This window comes from Dermacentor silvarum, chromosome 8, assembly GCF_013339745.2.
Source record: "Dermacentor silvarum isolate Dsil-2018 chromosome 8, BIME_Dsil_1.4, whole genome shotgun sequence".
NCBI lineage: Eukaryota > Metazoa > Arthropoda > Arachnida > Ixodida > Ixodidae > Dermacentor > Dermacentor silvarum.
In genome coordinates, this window is record NC_051161.1 from 66,867,722 (window position 1) to 66,883,907 (window position 16,186).

A 16,186-nucleotide genomic window follows, 5' to 3' on the forward strand; every position below is an offset into this window, starting at 1 on the left:
GGTTTTGGCACGTAAAACCCCAGAAAGAGGAAGAAGACCTGTAGCGAAGCCAGGTACGGTTTCTCCGTGCTTATAGGAAAAGGACGTTACCCAATACAGCCATGTGCTTGGCGGCTGTGCCTGATCATGCAGGTTGTTCAAAACTAAGCTTTATGGTTTTCTTAAAATTAGGCACTGGGAGGCACGCGAAGATCACCTGTGCAAATAAGTTTTGTGACCAGGGGGGCACAAAGTGAGATGATAATTATCGCTGTGAGCAGCCCAATTAACTAAAATTGAACAATTATTTTGTCGACTGCAGTAAGTGGGTATGTTTGTATTGTGAGACGTTGACCAATGCGATGCCTTTATTTGTGAGCAGTCGCCCGAGTCAGAGACGAAGCACCGCACGAGACAAAAGATGATGATGAGTCGTATGTACAGATGACGACGACGATTTGCACAAATAGCGCTCACACAAGATGATGAGTCGTTTGTGGAGATGACGACGACGATATGCGCAAAATGCGCTCACACTAACTTCCCCCCTTCAGGAAAGCGGTCAGCAAGACCGCAAACTAGAAAGGGTAGGTACGGCGAATGTAGGGTTTCAGGCGAGATACGTGAACGATTTCCGTAGTGCGGCGGCGGCGGTCAGTAGCTGAGCTGACAGGAGTGACGCTGTAGTTAACGGCCGAAGTTCGTTGCAAAACGGTGTAGGGGCCGAGATATCTGTGGAGAAATTTTTCACAGAGCCCCGGTGCGCGAACAGGTCTCCACAAAAGAACTTCGTCGCCTGGGCGGAACGAAGCAACGCGACGCGTCGCATCATAGCGAATTTTCCTTTTGTCCTGAATGGTATAGCGGTGTTGGCGCGGGCAAGTTCACGGTACCGGGAGAGGCGAGCGGCAAATTCCTCAGGAAGAGACGCGGATGGAGCAGCAGGTGCTGAAAGGAGTGTAGTGTCCAAGACGAAAGACGGCGCACGACCGTACACCAGGAAGAAGGGACTGTAATTGGTTGTACGTTGGACGGCAGTATTATACGCAAACGTCACAAAGGTAGGATGGTGTTCCAGTTGGTGTGATCGGGTCGAACATACATTGACATCATGTCAGACAAAGTTCGATGAAAACGCTCCGTAAGACCATTTGTTTGCGGATGGTACGATGATGTGGTCTTATGGATGGTGTCCGAGGCCTGAAGGACTTCACGGAGGACATGCGATAGGAACGTCTTGCCACGGTCACTCAGGAGGACACGAGGTGCGCCGTGGCGCAAAACGATTCCGTGCACGAAAAACTCGGCGACTTCGGAGGCAGTACCAGAGCGAAGAGCCGCTGTCTCAGCGTAGCGCGTTAGATGATCCACTGCGGTAACGATCCAGCGGTGACCAGCGGGCGTGAGTGGGAGGGGTCTATACAAGTCTATGCCCACAATTTCGAAGGGGGTGTACGGGCATGGTAGAGGCTGCAGAGGACCGGCTGGAAGGGATGTCGAGCGTTTTCTGTGTTGGCATGATGCGCAGGAGCCAACGTATTTGTCGACTGAGGTGGAAAGGCCCGGCCAGAAACAACGCGTTTTGATGCGGTCGTAGGTCTTATGAAAGCCCAAGTGGCCAGCCGTCGCGTCGTCGCGAAATGCTTCCAATACTTGGAGTCGAAGTGAGCGAGGTATTACTGGCACCCACCGGTTACCGGAAGGATGGTAGATTGATCGAAATAACGCTCCACCTTGAAGCTTAAAACGCGAAAGTTGTCGTCTTAAGCGACTGTTGGGGGGTCGTGCCAAGCCAGTAAGTCGGTCGATCAGCGTACGGCAGTATGGGTCAGTACGTTGGAGTGAGACGAGGTCAGTAGACGGGAGAAAGTCAACTGAGGCAACTGACTGTCCCGGGCTACTGGGCGTGCGCTGAGACGTGTGGCTAGATGGTGACGTGCATACCGAAGGTGAAGCATGGGCGTTTGGGGACAGCGGGCAGCGCGACAAAGCGTCGGCATCTTGATGTTGTTTGCCGGACTTATACGTGACAGTGAAGTCATATTCCTGTAAGCGCAGTACCCAACGGCCGAGGCGTCCAGACAAGTTTTTCAGGGACGACAACCAACAGAGAGCATGATGGTCGGTCACAACTGTGAAATGGCGGCCGTAGAGATAGGGACGAAATTTTTGTATTGACCACACGATGGCGAGGCATTCCTGTTCTGTAATCGTGTAGTTGCGCTCAGCAGGAGAAAGAGCACGACTTGCATAAGCCACGACTTGCTCTTCGGACTTCTGATTCCGCTGCAGCAGGACAGCGCCAATTCCATGCCCACTGGCATCAGTGTGTAGAATAGTCGGGGCCGTTGCATCGAAATGACGGAGCACGGGCCCTGACGTGAGAACTCGTTTGAGGGTCTGGAAGGCGGCTTCACAGTCGTTCGACCACACAAAGGACGCGCTCGAAGTCAGAAGTTTGTGTAGAGGAGCGGCGATGGTGGCGAAGTCACGGACAAAGCGGCGGAAGTAGGACGCCAGTCCTAGAAAGCTGCGGAGTTCTTTAAGAGCGGTTGGTGCGGAAATTGCAGTACTGCAGCGATATTATCGGGATCAGGCTGGATGCCATGCTTACTGACGACGTGGCCCAATACTTTAATGCTTCGGCTTGCAAAGCGACACTTTTTAGTATTGAGTTGGAGACCAGCTTTTGCTAGACACGCGAGAACTTGGTCTAGACGTTGTAGGTGCTGGGAGAAACTCGACGAAAAGATGACAATGTCGTCCAAGTAACAAAGGCAGGTCTTCCATTTTAAGCCACGGAGTACTGTATCTATCATACGTTCAAACGTAGCTGGTGCATTGCACAATCCAAAAGGCATCACGTTAAATTCAAAAAGGCCATCAGGTGTAGCAAACGCAGTCTTTTCTTTATCTGGCTCATGCATGGGAATCTGCCAATATCCGGAGCGCAAGTCGAGGCTCGAGAAATACTCGGCACCTTGTAAGGTATCCAAAGCATCGTCAATACGAGGCATTGGATAAACATCCTTACGGGTAATTTTGTTGAGCGCCCTATAATCGATGCAAAAGCGCACAGAACCATCCTTTTTTTTTTAACAAGCACAACAGGAGAAGACCAAGGGCTTGCTGAAGGCCTTATAATGTTGCGTGTCAGCATGTCGTTCACTTGTTCTTCTATAACTTTTCGCTCCGAAGGTGACACACGGTACGGGCGACGGCGAATGATGCGAGAGCCGTCTGTTTCAATTCGATGAGTAGTTACAGTGGTCTGACCCAGGCCTCGCGAAGAAACGTCAAAACAAGCTTCATGCTTCATTAAAATGGTGAGGAGTGCATTGGTCTGGGCCGGATTGAGATCTGCACTCAAGGTGGCCTTAATAGCACCAGTGTGGCCTTCTGCGGGCGTACAATACGCGGAAGATGTGGCAGGCGAAACACTGACGACACATACCGGCGCAGCCGTACTACTCTCCGTGGCGGTCGTCGCGCCCGGTTTGTTTCTACTGCGGTATTCGCGGCCACATTTCTCGCTACTGCCGTCGGCGTCAGCAGGATGAACGACGGGGCTATGCTACCTTTGAGCGAGACAGCGCACCTAGGTTGGATTACTACGTTCCCGGGCGTCACCCAGGTGACAGGCGCGGCTACGCCAACTTTGAGCGAGACAGGACACCTGGACCAGATTCCTCCGTTCCCGGACCGTACACAACCTCCTCTGGTCGCTCTCCTTCACCTACCCAGCACCTCCACCACTTATGAGACGTTGACCGATGCGATGCCTTTATTTCCGAGCAGTCGCCCGAGTCAGAGACGAAGCACCGCACGAGACAAAAGATGATGATGTGTCGTATGTACAGATGACGACGACGATATGCACAAATAGCGCTCACACAAGATGATGAGTCGTTTGTACAGATGACGACGACGATATGCGCAAAATGCGCTCACAGTATTGAAAACCTAGAGGCTGTCGTGTTTCTACACAGTATCAGTCGGAAGAATTATTCTAGCGTGTTCGTGCTCCGAGATATCCGACTCCAAATTTCAATTGCACTGCGCAGAGTTATCGACTCGACGCGAGAGCGGTTTATGCTTTGCGTTGCTGTGGAAGGGAGGCATTTTGGACATTTTTAGGGCATTGACATCTTGATGGGTGAAGTGTTGTCATGAGATTTGTGCATGACAACACCAAAGTTAAAGCGGCAGTATGAAATATTCGTTAGCATAGCTAAAAAGGTTTCTGCTGTTGATGGTGCAGTTGTTGCTTTTGATTTCAATAAAGCTTACAATACTTGTAAATCAGCAGTCACTTTATTTGCGTAGCCCAAACAAGGACCATGCCCGGTCGTCTAGTCACCATTACGCACGCGCACTGGCCTCCGGCTTCTCCGCTCGCGCCATTATCTCGGCATGGCAGCTGCCGCCATCTTTACAGGCTGCGCGGTCGCGTGTTACGACAGCGGTTACGGGTTCTTCGATTTTTTTTTTTTCGCCAGCCGTGAGAGGAAGGGGGGCAGTTATTATCTTTGCCAATGCCTCCGCCGCGTTGTCAGACTAAACGCTGCACCCAACAGCCGCGTCACATCAGGGAGGAGCTTTGCGCTGATCCTCACTCTCTTGCATGCGTAATCATGCGAACGACAATTAAAATTTGGAGTTGGATATATCGGAGCATAGACATGCTAGACGAATTCTTCCAAGTGAAACTGTGCAGAAACACGACTGCCTCTAACTTTTGAATACAAACATACACACTTACTGCAGTCAATAAAAAGTTAATTATTCAATTTTAGTTAATTCGGTTGCTGACAGCGATAATTATCTCACTTTGTGTCCCCCTGGCCACACAACTTATTTGCGCAGGTGGTCTTCACGTGCCTCCCAGTGCCTAATTTTAAGAAAACCATAAAGCTTAATTTTGAACACCCGGTATATCAGCCTGTATTGTTTCTTAAAATAAAATTTGGGATGGTCTGTCGCAGGTTCGTTATAAATGCGTAAGCACGGGTCCGGCTTTGGAGTTCTGTTGGGACACCTTGATTTCCTTAAGAAGATTCTTTGTGTTCGGCTGAGACACCTTCGTTTCAACGCGGCAACCACTACGCTAGTTGTTTACGATATGCGAATCACCGCGTGTGAAGACTCACGACGCCACCTACAAGAAGAACGATGTAGCGTAGTAGCCGTGAGCGCGAGCCAGCGTCTTCATGTTTTGTTTCCCACGCGACGTCATCCTTTTACACAAGGCGCGCATCTGCTCCCATTTCTCTAACCACGCGACGCCATCCTAGGCCCGCGCGCTGGCGTTGGCCGCTGACGTCACGCTCCCCCATTTCGCAGCCCATGCTCGAGGCTTCGCCCCGCTCCGCGAGAACGCCCACTCAGATAAACGGATCCGGTGGGCTTGAGCCTCCTATGCTTAATGTACGACAATAAAACTGCGAAGTTACAATGAAAAACTTGTAGCGTACGAACGGTACTGTGCTCGTACTGGATATTGTCAACGTGTAACTGTGATCACAATGAGTGCTACAGTTAAAAAAAAAAGTTGTCTATGCGTAGTTCTTAGTTAGGCTGTTAGTTGTTATATATATATATGAACACTTCAGCGAGAGATCTCTTTCATTAAGCAGGTTGGTCGCGGAACCGATGACAGCAAATGAGGCAACCGATGACACCCCAATGGGGAACTAAGTTGATCAGGCGCGAAGGCGCTCGCGCGGACATCGGCGTGCTTGGCAAAAGGGACGTCCCCTCGTTCATTCGACGCCACCGACGGGACGAGTAAGGCACGGCCGGCGCCAGGAGGTCCAAGGTGTTCATGAGAAACAATAACTACGGCAACTTCGCGACACCACACCCCTACGGAATATAACTAAGCTTGTGAGCGAGCTAGCTTTACTTCTACATGGCTGCTACCACTGGTATTCGCGAAAAATACTTTTGAAAAATGCTGGTGGCCATATTTTTTTGCGACAGGGCCGTCCCCGTGTCAGCAGGGGGGAGGGGGGGCGATGCAGAAATCTGAGGGGGGGGTCAGGACATCCGGACATCCCCCCTGGATCCGCGCCTGTTCCCTGGTCTTGCTAAGCTGTTAAAACCAGACTACCTCTCGCTTACCCTGGGTACAAGATACGCGTATATCCCTATTTATGCGTATATTTTGCTAACAATAGCCAAATTAAGGGTATATACCCTTGTGAGCGCACTCGCGCCACCCTCAAATGATCTAGAGGTTCATCTCTGTAAAAGGTTGCTTTTGGTTCCTTTAAAATAGTGGTCATTTGCTGATGGCATGAATAAAAAAAAATGTAGGCGCCCTTTACGTGGTGCCGGCTACTCAATGCCACAATGTGAACGAAATATTAAAGAAGTTCAAGCAGTTCAAAGGCACTGCACCAGCACTATCCAACTTCAAAGTAAAGCTGACCCTAGTCAGGATACACAATAAAAAGGGAACTAATAGCCTCATTGAGAGAGACAGAGAGAGAGAGAGAGACTATGGATAAAAAAGCCGGCAGATCCCACGCTCTGTGGGAATCGATGTTATGCGAAGCTGTGTGCGGTGAGCCTTTCATGTTAACGAAACGACCATGAGAGCACTAAGACGTAGGCGGCTAGATAGATAGATAGATAGATAGATACTGTCAAAGTAGCAAATGTTCGCCAAGAAATGCTTCGCATTTAATAACAGAACAGGCACCTTTGAAATCACAGGAGCTCCCATCTGAGGAACGTCCATCCCATTTGCTTGGATTCGCGCTTAAAGCGAGAGGATTTCAAAAAGGAACACGTCTAAGTGGAGGATCCCTACTTCTTGTTTTGATTTTTTTATAGCCTTCTTACCGCTGTTATACGGCGTTCGTGAGATGAACAAAAGTCCCCCGCGGGAATTCAGCCCGAGCGAAGCGGTGCGCCTCAATGCCTCCCCACATGTGCGCCGAGTTGCATAATATTCCGCCACGGTTCCGTCGCTTCAACCGTGGTGCAGTGGTTATAGCACTTGGATGAAAGTTTGGAACTCCGCTTGGAAAGTATATTTGCAGTTTTCCTGCAGGGGCATTTTTCCACGAAAAACACACGGCGTGCGAGACATCCCTCAACGAGGACGACATTTATAATCCCATAAGTGGCTACATGCATTAATGAAGAACATGATGATGATGATAATAACAAGCGGTATGGTGAGTGGGAAAACCCGAGAGGCTCGCCACGCTCACGAGGTCAGTCGCAGCGAACGCCATTTAGCAAAAAGAATGCGAGTGGCGGCGGTAGCCTAGCACGCCCATCCCATCACAAAATCCTTCACTGTCACATCAGTGCCGCTGTCCGGTTAAACTGCAACACCTTTTCTCACGAGGCGTGGGCGCGAGCGCCGAAACGCGCTAATGTCTTGGCCGTCGAGCGCCGCTTCGCTTGTCGGTTTATATTTTCTTTCTCTCAGCGGTGGCCGGCCGTTCCTTGTGTTTTGCATCCTGCCGCCGTAACGCCCACGCAGCTAATCACGCTTCCGCTTTCACTTAGTAAGCGCGCGTGACACTTTCTCCACCACTCTCCGCGCCCTGTCCGTTATAGGCGTAGGCGACTTACCGACCGCGTGCCTTAACCCCCCCCCCCCCCCCCCCCCCCCCCGCCTCCGACTCCCCCACACCACTTCTTTCCCGCACACATACAATCACCTCTTCTTTTCTTTTTGACTTCATAGCTGCATCTGCTCTTTCTTGTTTTCTTTCACTCTATACAGGTGCTTTACGGGCAATCATTGACCGTGCCACGGTGAAATTATAACAAGACGCGATTACGGTCCCTGTGCAGAGAAGCCTATGAACTGCGGAAGGATTGAAAAGCGGGCAAGTTGAAACCTATCCATTAGTGAAGAACAAGAACATTTGTATTAGTCAGCCACCTGTGTCCCTATAGCGAACGGTGAGATCTTGTTCACTGATCGCTCGTGAGTGTATGATGTCTTTTTACATGTAATCCAAACGACTTCAATGATTACATTGAATATAACCTTTTTCTTCAAATAAAAACTTTCAGCTGTTAGACCAGCGCTTGTCCTATGTTCTTCCTCGTGTTCCCTTTGTGTGTGCGCTGCCCAAGAATGGAGAAGCCCACGTTCTGCACATAACACAAGGACTGTGTGTTACAACGTTACGGAGATGTCGCGGCTTTCTTGCGAGAGCGAGTTTTACGGCGAAAGCATAGAATTAAAGCGAAGAGAGAACCAACATGGCACTCCCCGAAATCTGACGGCCGCTAGCGCCCTGATTATTGCCGGTTGTGAATGCGCTAGCTTGCTGTGCGTATACAATCGTTCCGCGTGCGTTGCTGTGCAGGAGAAACGTTGGTGCTCCCTGGACTGATGGCGCAATTTTATTCACAATCATGTTTCTTTAGCACTGGGTGCGGGAAAGGAACAAAAAAGCAGGAAAAACATAAGAAAAAAAATTCAGAGCCCTTCCACTACTCTGAAGATGGAAGCCAGCGAAGCTGTGACTATGGTGGGTCTGCTATAGTGAATATTGCTATAGTGAATTTATATATTATCATTATTGACTATATTGAGCGTATTCAGCATGTTCGTCAAAGAGCAAGGACACCGGCATCTTGTTTTTGCCAGGCGCGATGGCCAAGTAGTGCGTTTGCTGCGCCAAGTCCGTCCCATCGTCATGGACTAGCGTATGAGCCAAAGTGTTCATAGCCGCGGCGTACTGCAGGGCTTCGTCAGGCTCCTGATGTCAGGTTACTGGAAGATGTGGTTAAACGAGCGTCCGTCCCATAGCGAGTCCAAAGGGGAAGTGCTGATAACAGCACTTGCGCGATCTCTACGTCACGAGACAAAGGGGCGCAACGATTGGTGGGACGTGCCGCCTCCGAGTATCGCGACACTTGTGAAAGAGGCATTGGCGGTGGCGAGGGGTATAACAATGGGCCATCCATCTTCCGTTTTGACACATCTGCTAAGGCACGTGCAGCTGGCGGGAAACCGCTACGCACATGGAGCCTAAAATGATCGATCCACTTCCGGTCTATCTACTGCAGTTGCCGGACGCGATCTCCTGGAACCTAGCCTTTAACAGCTTCGCTGTGAAATAATTTATTTGAGGAAAAGCAGGAAGGCCGTAAGGCCAGAGCTGGCCTGGAGCTGACCTGAAAGGCCAGAGCTGGCCTGCTACTCTGCAGAGAGGAAAAATGAAATAGGACAAAGAAGAGTGATGAAAGATGATGAGGGCAGGAGGAAGCGATGTATATATACAATAACCACGAAACAAAGTGGTTTCATTAGAGTCTCGGGCCTAGTGAGGTACTCTGGAAATAGTCTAGAACAGGCCTTGCTATAGTTGTTTTTTGTTGTTATGTAGCCACACATTGCAGCCAAAATAAAACCCCCCGACAACTATTGCAAAACGCATAACTACATATTTAAAAAATTGGAACAAACCATCGGAGGTTGTTAACATTAAAATATAGCCCACCGGTATGCTACTGAGATAATTCAGTGGCGTGCACTTGCTTGGTTAGCTCCATTGATGATTGCTATGAGGCGCGTGGGTGCTTTGACACTGTCTCCATGATCGAGTCCTTACAAACCCCATTAAAGCTCCAGGGGTCGTCGCGTCTAATTCGTATCCTTCATTGTGCGCCTGTCTTATCTCGAGCTGCGAACATGCTCTGGTAACCATGCTCTGGCAACCAAGCACTGGAAACCAAGCTCTGGAAACCAAGTAACATGCTCTGGCACGGCCGCTGGATAAAAAAAAAGGACTTTTCTTTTTATCCAGCGGCCGTGGCTCTGGAAACCAAGCAAGCTCTGGCAACCAAGTAGCGTTAAAAGCCTTGCGGAAACGCGTATTGTGCACAGCTATCAGGGTCGGCCCACCTAGACACTGCCTTTGAATACGCTACACGTCTTCGGGATCAATAGTTTACTCGGCCAGACAGCCGTCCACACAAAGTGGAGGAAAGAGCAAAAGAAAGCTTTGCCTGAAAAGTGCTTTGTCACTGAAGAACCGGAGTCCGTTGAAAGAACTCTGCTCGTGACTATAGTTGGTGGCAACCTAAGAGTAAAAGATGATATGTACGCTGTCCAACTGAAACACAATTTGTATATATTTGCCAGCCAATTAGGTTCGCTTATTCCCGTTACGTCAAGCTGTTTTGAGCGTCTATAGACCTTTTCACAAACAGACGTTTGAGCAGCGCCATTGCCCGACACGGGCGACGTCTAGCGTCAGAAATGTTATGCCGCCATTTTGGACTGTGCGTATTGCGAGAGCAGGCCAGCTGCACTTCGGTTGTGTGATCTTCACCGCGCACTATTTCGATCGTTTTCTTCTGCTTCGCTTGTCTTGTGCCGCTTGACGTGTTACATGTTTCACGTGCTCGCGAGAGCGCTCAGTGTAGTGTACCATGGCAACAGCAAGTCCAGCCAGTGGATGTGGTGTTTCGTCGTCGGTAGCGGCGGCAGCCGCGTCTGCTTCGTCGAGACCTGGCGTGCTAATCAGCGGTATATTTCATTGTTATTGCTGGGCACATGTGACCGCATCGTCGATTGCATCTGATCACCATTACGTTTCGCGGTTGAGGGTTGCCTCATTTAGCGAAAGCAGGCGCGTAAGGTACGTAGCTGTCGGGCAATGCGTAGAACCACGCGCCGGCGGCCCGACGACGCGTGTCAATGGTTGGTAGATTTGCGGTGGTTACTCCATACGCTTCCGACGCAACTGAACAGCTCAATCATGCAAAATTGATTGGATCTGGAGCGGTGCAGGATGCTTTTAACCAAATGTCAAAGCATAAGCGCGGCGATCGAGCAGCGCGGTGCCTGCAGCGAACCGACGCGCGACAGTGATCACAGATGCCAGCGCAACTGATACAGCCCAGGTGCTGGATTTTTATTTTTAGTATTTAGTAGTTATTTATTTATACATACTGTCAATCCCAATAGGGATTATAAGAGGGCTTGTTATAAATATACATTTGTTTACCTATTTTTTTACGTTTGTTTACCTGGAATGGCTTTTCTTTCGAATTTCTGAATTTGGAACAAGCTTCGCTCACGGTGAACCTTAACGTAGATCGTGCGCGAAGTTTGTATTGAAGATATCGCGTACGGCAGGAATTGTTCGTGTGCGCTATCTCTGAAGTGAAATAAGCCAATTGTATCGCAGTGTTAGGGCTATCTCTGCTCTTTATATTGTTCCCCTTACACCGTCTCACTGTGCTATGTTCATAATAAAGTAATGTCGAGTCTTAACAATTGTCGAATAAATACATATGCATATGACTGTAAACCACCACTGACCGTGAGTGAAAGGCGCTTAGTGGTCAGCGAAGCGGTCACTGCACGCACGTAAGTAGACAGTTTTAGTTTAGCCGTAGCGTAATAGCGGGGTTACGGGAAATAGCGTTACCGTTCCGCAGCGAAATTTGCAGAAAAAGAGTTTTAGTATAGTGTGATAGCATAGTTTACGTGCGGGACGCTATTCCATTACGCTTTGAATTTCGCATACATAGGGCACCTAATTCTATGTGTGTGTGCGTCCGGAAAGTGCGATAGGCAGCGCAATGGCAGCCAGGAGCGCGTTGTATTTTTAATTCACATGTCCGTCGATCTGCAACTTAACAGACAAGCAGTACAAGCTGTCTACCATAGCCTCCGAAATCCTTCCATCTCAGAGGCCATATGCAGTCGTCGCGCCTATCTCTCGAGTTTATCGACAGGTGGCGCTAACAACTCGGAGAAATTTTTTTTCGTTAGGCTTAGGCGCGTTCGAAACGAAAAGCTATCTTGAAAACTCCGCTAAATTATCCATAAAAACATATTGTCGATCCTGCCTTAAGGTAAGCGAAAGCGATTTACGCAGTCATTTCCTACCAACGAAGTGAATTATTCAACAGCAACTCCAAATTCAGTTCGAAGCGGGCGGCCGGGACCGCCGCCATGTTTTACGTACACTACGTAAACACGCTAACACGGTAACGTTAACTCTGAGAAATAGCGTGCGCACGGTAAACGGTATGGGTCGTTTAGCGTTCTGCGCATGCGCATTTCGATCCCGCTATTCCGGTACGCAGGCTATTCCGGTAACCACGCTAAACTAAAACTGTCTAGTATTTCACTTGATCGACTGTGCGAATAATTTTTTTTTTCGTTACTGTTATTCTTGCAAGCATGATGCTATTGTCCGCCTACCCATGCGAATACCGTTTTTTACGTTCTTACTAGACAGTTTTAGTTTAGCGTGGTTACCGGAATAGCGGGCGTACCGGAATAGCGGGATCGAAGTGCACATGCGCAGAACGCTAACCGACCCATACCGTTTCGTGCGCACGCTATTTCTCAGAGTTAACGTTACCGTGTTAGCGTGGTGTACGTAGTGTACGTAAAACATGGCGGCGGTCCCGGTCGCCCGCTTCGAACTGAATTTGGCGTTGTTTTTGTAGAATTCACTTCGTTCGTAGCAAATGACTGCGTAAACGGCTTTTGCTTAGTCTCATGCCGCTTCGCCGAGAGAGTGTTATGGCTAATCTTGAGGATTCGAACGCACCTAAGCCTAACGAGAGAAATTTTTTCTGAGATGCGAGCGCCATCTGTCGCTAAAGTCGGGAGATAGGCGCGACGACGGCATATGGCCTCTGAGATGGGAGGATTTCAGAGGCTATGGTAGACAGCTTGTACTGTTTGTCTGTTTCGTTGCAGATCGACGGACATGTGAAGTAAAAATACAGCGCACTCCTGGCTTCCATTGCGCTGCCTATCGCACTTTCCGGACGCACACACACATAGAATTAGGTGCCTTGTGTATGCGAAATTCAAAGCGTAATGGAATAGCCTCCCGCACGTAAACTACGCTATCACGCTATACTAAAACTCTCTTTCTGCAAAGTTCGTTTGCGGAACGGTAACGCTATTTCCCGTAACCCCGCTATTACGCTAACGCTAAACTAAAACTGTCTACTTGCGCGGGATCATTAGCGCGTTTCTACGCCACGGAAAGTTAGCGCATTACGGTTTCCGAACTCTAGTACTGGCGCTAGGCCGCGCTGATGAAGTTGACACGTTCGTTTTTGCATTCTTTTGCTTCGCAAGCACATAGACAACGCTCAAAGATGGGTGAGCTCGATGCAGCACCACACTGTTGAAATTAATTACCTGTGTGGGCAGGGCTGCGCAGGGTGCGTGTGAACGCAGAGACAATGTTTTGGTGGACACAGGGTCTGCATACATCTTCCATAGGACACGATTTTTCCAAATCGTTGCGAAGTGTATTTACCGACTAGTTATCTCGCAGAGTGCTCCAATTTGTCTTATACCGGTGTCACACGGCCACTTTTGATAGCGATCGAGACCGATCTGGATCGGAATGTTCTACCGCGATTGGCTCCCTTCCGCAGATTGAGCAAAGAAGCCAATCGTGACCAAGAAATTCGACCCATATCGGGCTCGATCCCGATCAAAAGTGCGCCGTGTGACCCCCGTATTAGGCACTGAAATGAAGTCGTGTTTGAAAGAATCACAAATGTAGCCTCTGCCACTACTAACGATGAAATATTGCATCGAAGAGCTGACAATTCTCACAACCTATTGGGAAATGTGCCGGAAAGAGTTTACCAAAATGCGGTTTTTTACTGATGTGTCCATTGTTTCACATTAGACTGAAATGCCAACTCCTCAGGTGATGCAGGAAACCGGCGAAGCGTGAACATACCACATCGCAGGCAGTGGTCTCGCGGAGTGCTGTGTTGTGGACACACTTAGTCCCCAAAATCGTTATTTTCCGCTGGTTGTTTGTGCACCCATAAACTGCACAGTGCTGGCCTGTAGCCTTTTGATGAGTATATATGCCATTATTTACGAGCGTAAGTGATTCGTGACAAAAATAAACGGAAACATCGAAGGAAAGCTACCCCTCCGCAATGCAAGCGCAAGGCAAGCTCACAGTCCAGACCGAACAGGCAACACTGACACATACTCTCCACGCCAGACCACCGGAAGCGCCCTTGTGTAAACGTCTATAACGGCGCTTTTTTTTTTTCTTTGTAGAGATCTGCCTTTGTGTCACTGGTTTTAGGCTGAAACCTGAACGAGTTGGTAAATTTTATGGGTGATCCTGACATCAGTGCTCAGCCAAAGGTAATATTTCAGCCTGAAACAAAGAGCTTTTATTTTCCTATTATCCTAGCATTTACACTAGCAGAGCAATGTCATTAAGCTGTGAGCAGACTCCAACTGGCTCGTCTCGCTTTCAGAGGTGAACGGCAGGTGTACCGTGTTTTTCTCAGAATATATACTTGGTTTATGCTGACCAAGTAATGTGCTGCGTATACTGAAAATCATTCTTAAGATGGTATGGAGGCAAAAGAGATACCGAGGCAAAAGCGAAAGTATAGAGATCATAGAGAGATAATGAAGTAGGCATATCGATGAACGTACCCCATCGTGTGGCCGGCGCGTAGTGCCTTCTGTCCTCCAGGAGCACCTCCTGCCCCACGAGAAGCGCCGTGCAGGCTGACGGCTCGAGTGGCGCTCCGGAGGCGGCCAGCCGAAAGCGGGGCTGAAAGATCTTCCACCGCTCCACCAACGGGGACACCAGCTCCTGGATCTGCTGATGGCCCTCGCCAGTCACCTGCGGGATGTCAAATTCATTGTTCACTTACAGCCGGTAATGACTTTCCCGTAGGCAGCGACTGCGTTCAATGTCTCTGAACGGTGTAGCATGTCTGAATTTGTACACATGTTCATCATAGCTAGCACTTGTTGTATACTGCAGTCACACGTTCGCTTTCAATGAGCGTTAAACTCAAAGGTCCGTGAGCTCGCACAGAAGAGATCAATGTACACGGCAGCTGCTTTGAGCAGCATCGTGTACTTAACACCTTGGAAAAGGGCTAGGAGTGCCCGTAACGAAGGCGTTCTTAGCCTTTCGAACACACACTCGTCTAGACCAGACACTGTAGTTACTTGTTACGGTGGGTGCTTTTCGTACCTTACCCTCGCCCTCTGGTGTAGCATAGTAAGCCCAGGGACCGGGAAACGTCTCCAGCATCCATAAAAAGATTTTTATCTCTCCCTCTGTTCTAAGGTGAGGAAAACATGGAAAAATAGCAAGTAGTAAAAACATTAAGTGGGTTGGGTGGTAGACTCAAATTTTAAGTGAACGTTAAAAGATACATATGACAGTGTAGTTTCGGTACTTGTGGTTTCACGTTTTGGTGTCGACGTCACATGCATGTCCATACGGCTGTATATGCGCATAAGGATTGTCAATGAAATGCAGTAGCATAAAAGAAGTCGCTTGCTTTCCTTACACTGTATACAGCTCCCACACAACACATTAAACGGACTGCGGTGTCCGTATAATAGCCAAATAGCTATCAGCGATGCTGCAGAACACAACAAACAGGAGTTGGTCGACGCCGGTTAACTAGTAGGGAGATGTAAAGATTCTTGTTATTATATAGCCATTGGACCACCAGGCGATTGGAACCTCCCCCGTACTTTATTTCACCAAAACATTCCTCTGGTGAACGCTTTTACGGCCTTGGAAAAGTGCACCTCCAAACAGCGATGCCTTCTGATCGTGCTTCAGCATCCGAGGCCGTTCTCCGCCGCCAAACAGCGAACAACGTGAACGCAGCATTCCGCGCCCCCGGGCGGATTCTGCACATCGATCGTTCACAAGGAGCCGACAGTGGTAGTACGTCCCCATGTATAGAGGTGGGAATAACCGATCTCGCCGTACTGCCTCCGAGAAGCGTCAAGGTCTTTCTCGGCGTTCCCGACGCGGATGGCTCAGCGATCGACGTTGACTCTGAACACCTGCAGGATGTGCATGCTTTACGCGCCGTTATGAGCAGCCAACGAAAGGCAGGGTCGTTAGTCGATACGACTGCAAAGCAGCAACCGAAGCCAGCGCGCGGTACCACCCAGTCACGTATTCAATCACGAACCTTTATGCGTCGGCGTAGATTTCTGGCTAAAGATAACCTCCTCACACGCTGCCAATGTATTGATTGCTAGCAGAGGAGGGGTAATATGTCTGTTAGCTTATACAGTGGAACTGAACTCTCGTGAGAGCGACAACTAAGCATTACCATGTCATTAGCGAAAACGAGAGAGGCAGAAAGCGAGCGAGAACGAAGAATGTGTAGTAAAGGCTGCCTTTTCTGTGTTCTTGAGCTTGAAAGTTAGAGAGCC

At 49.2% G+C, this 16,186-nt stretch overlaps 1 protein-coding gene across 1 annotated transcript in view; it reads right to left on the reverse strand.

Moving 5' to 3' along the window:
• Positions 1-16,186, reverse strand: part of LOC119461370 (rho GTPase-activating protein 20) — a 683,025-nt gene that overhangs the window by 535,197 nt on the left and 131,642 nt on the right. Inside the window, exon 2 of the mRNA XM_049672559.1 lies at positions 14,423-14,615. Within this exon, the coding sequence (XP_049528516.1) occupies positions 14,423-14,615 (193 nt within the window). The remainder of the gene's footprint in view (positions 1-14,422; positions 14,616-16,186) is intronic.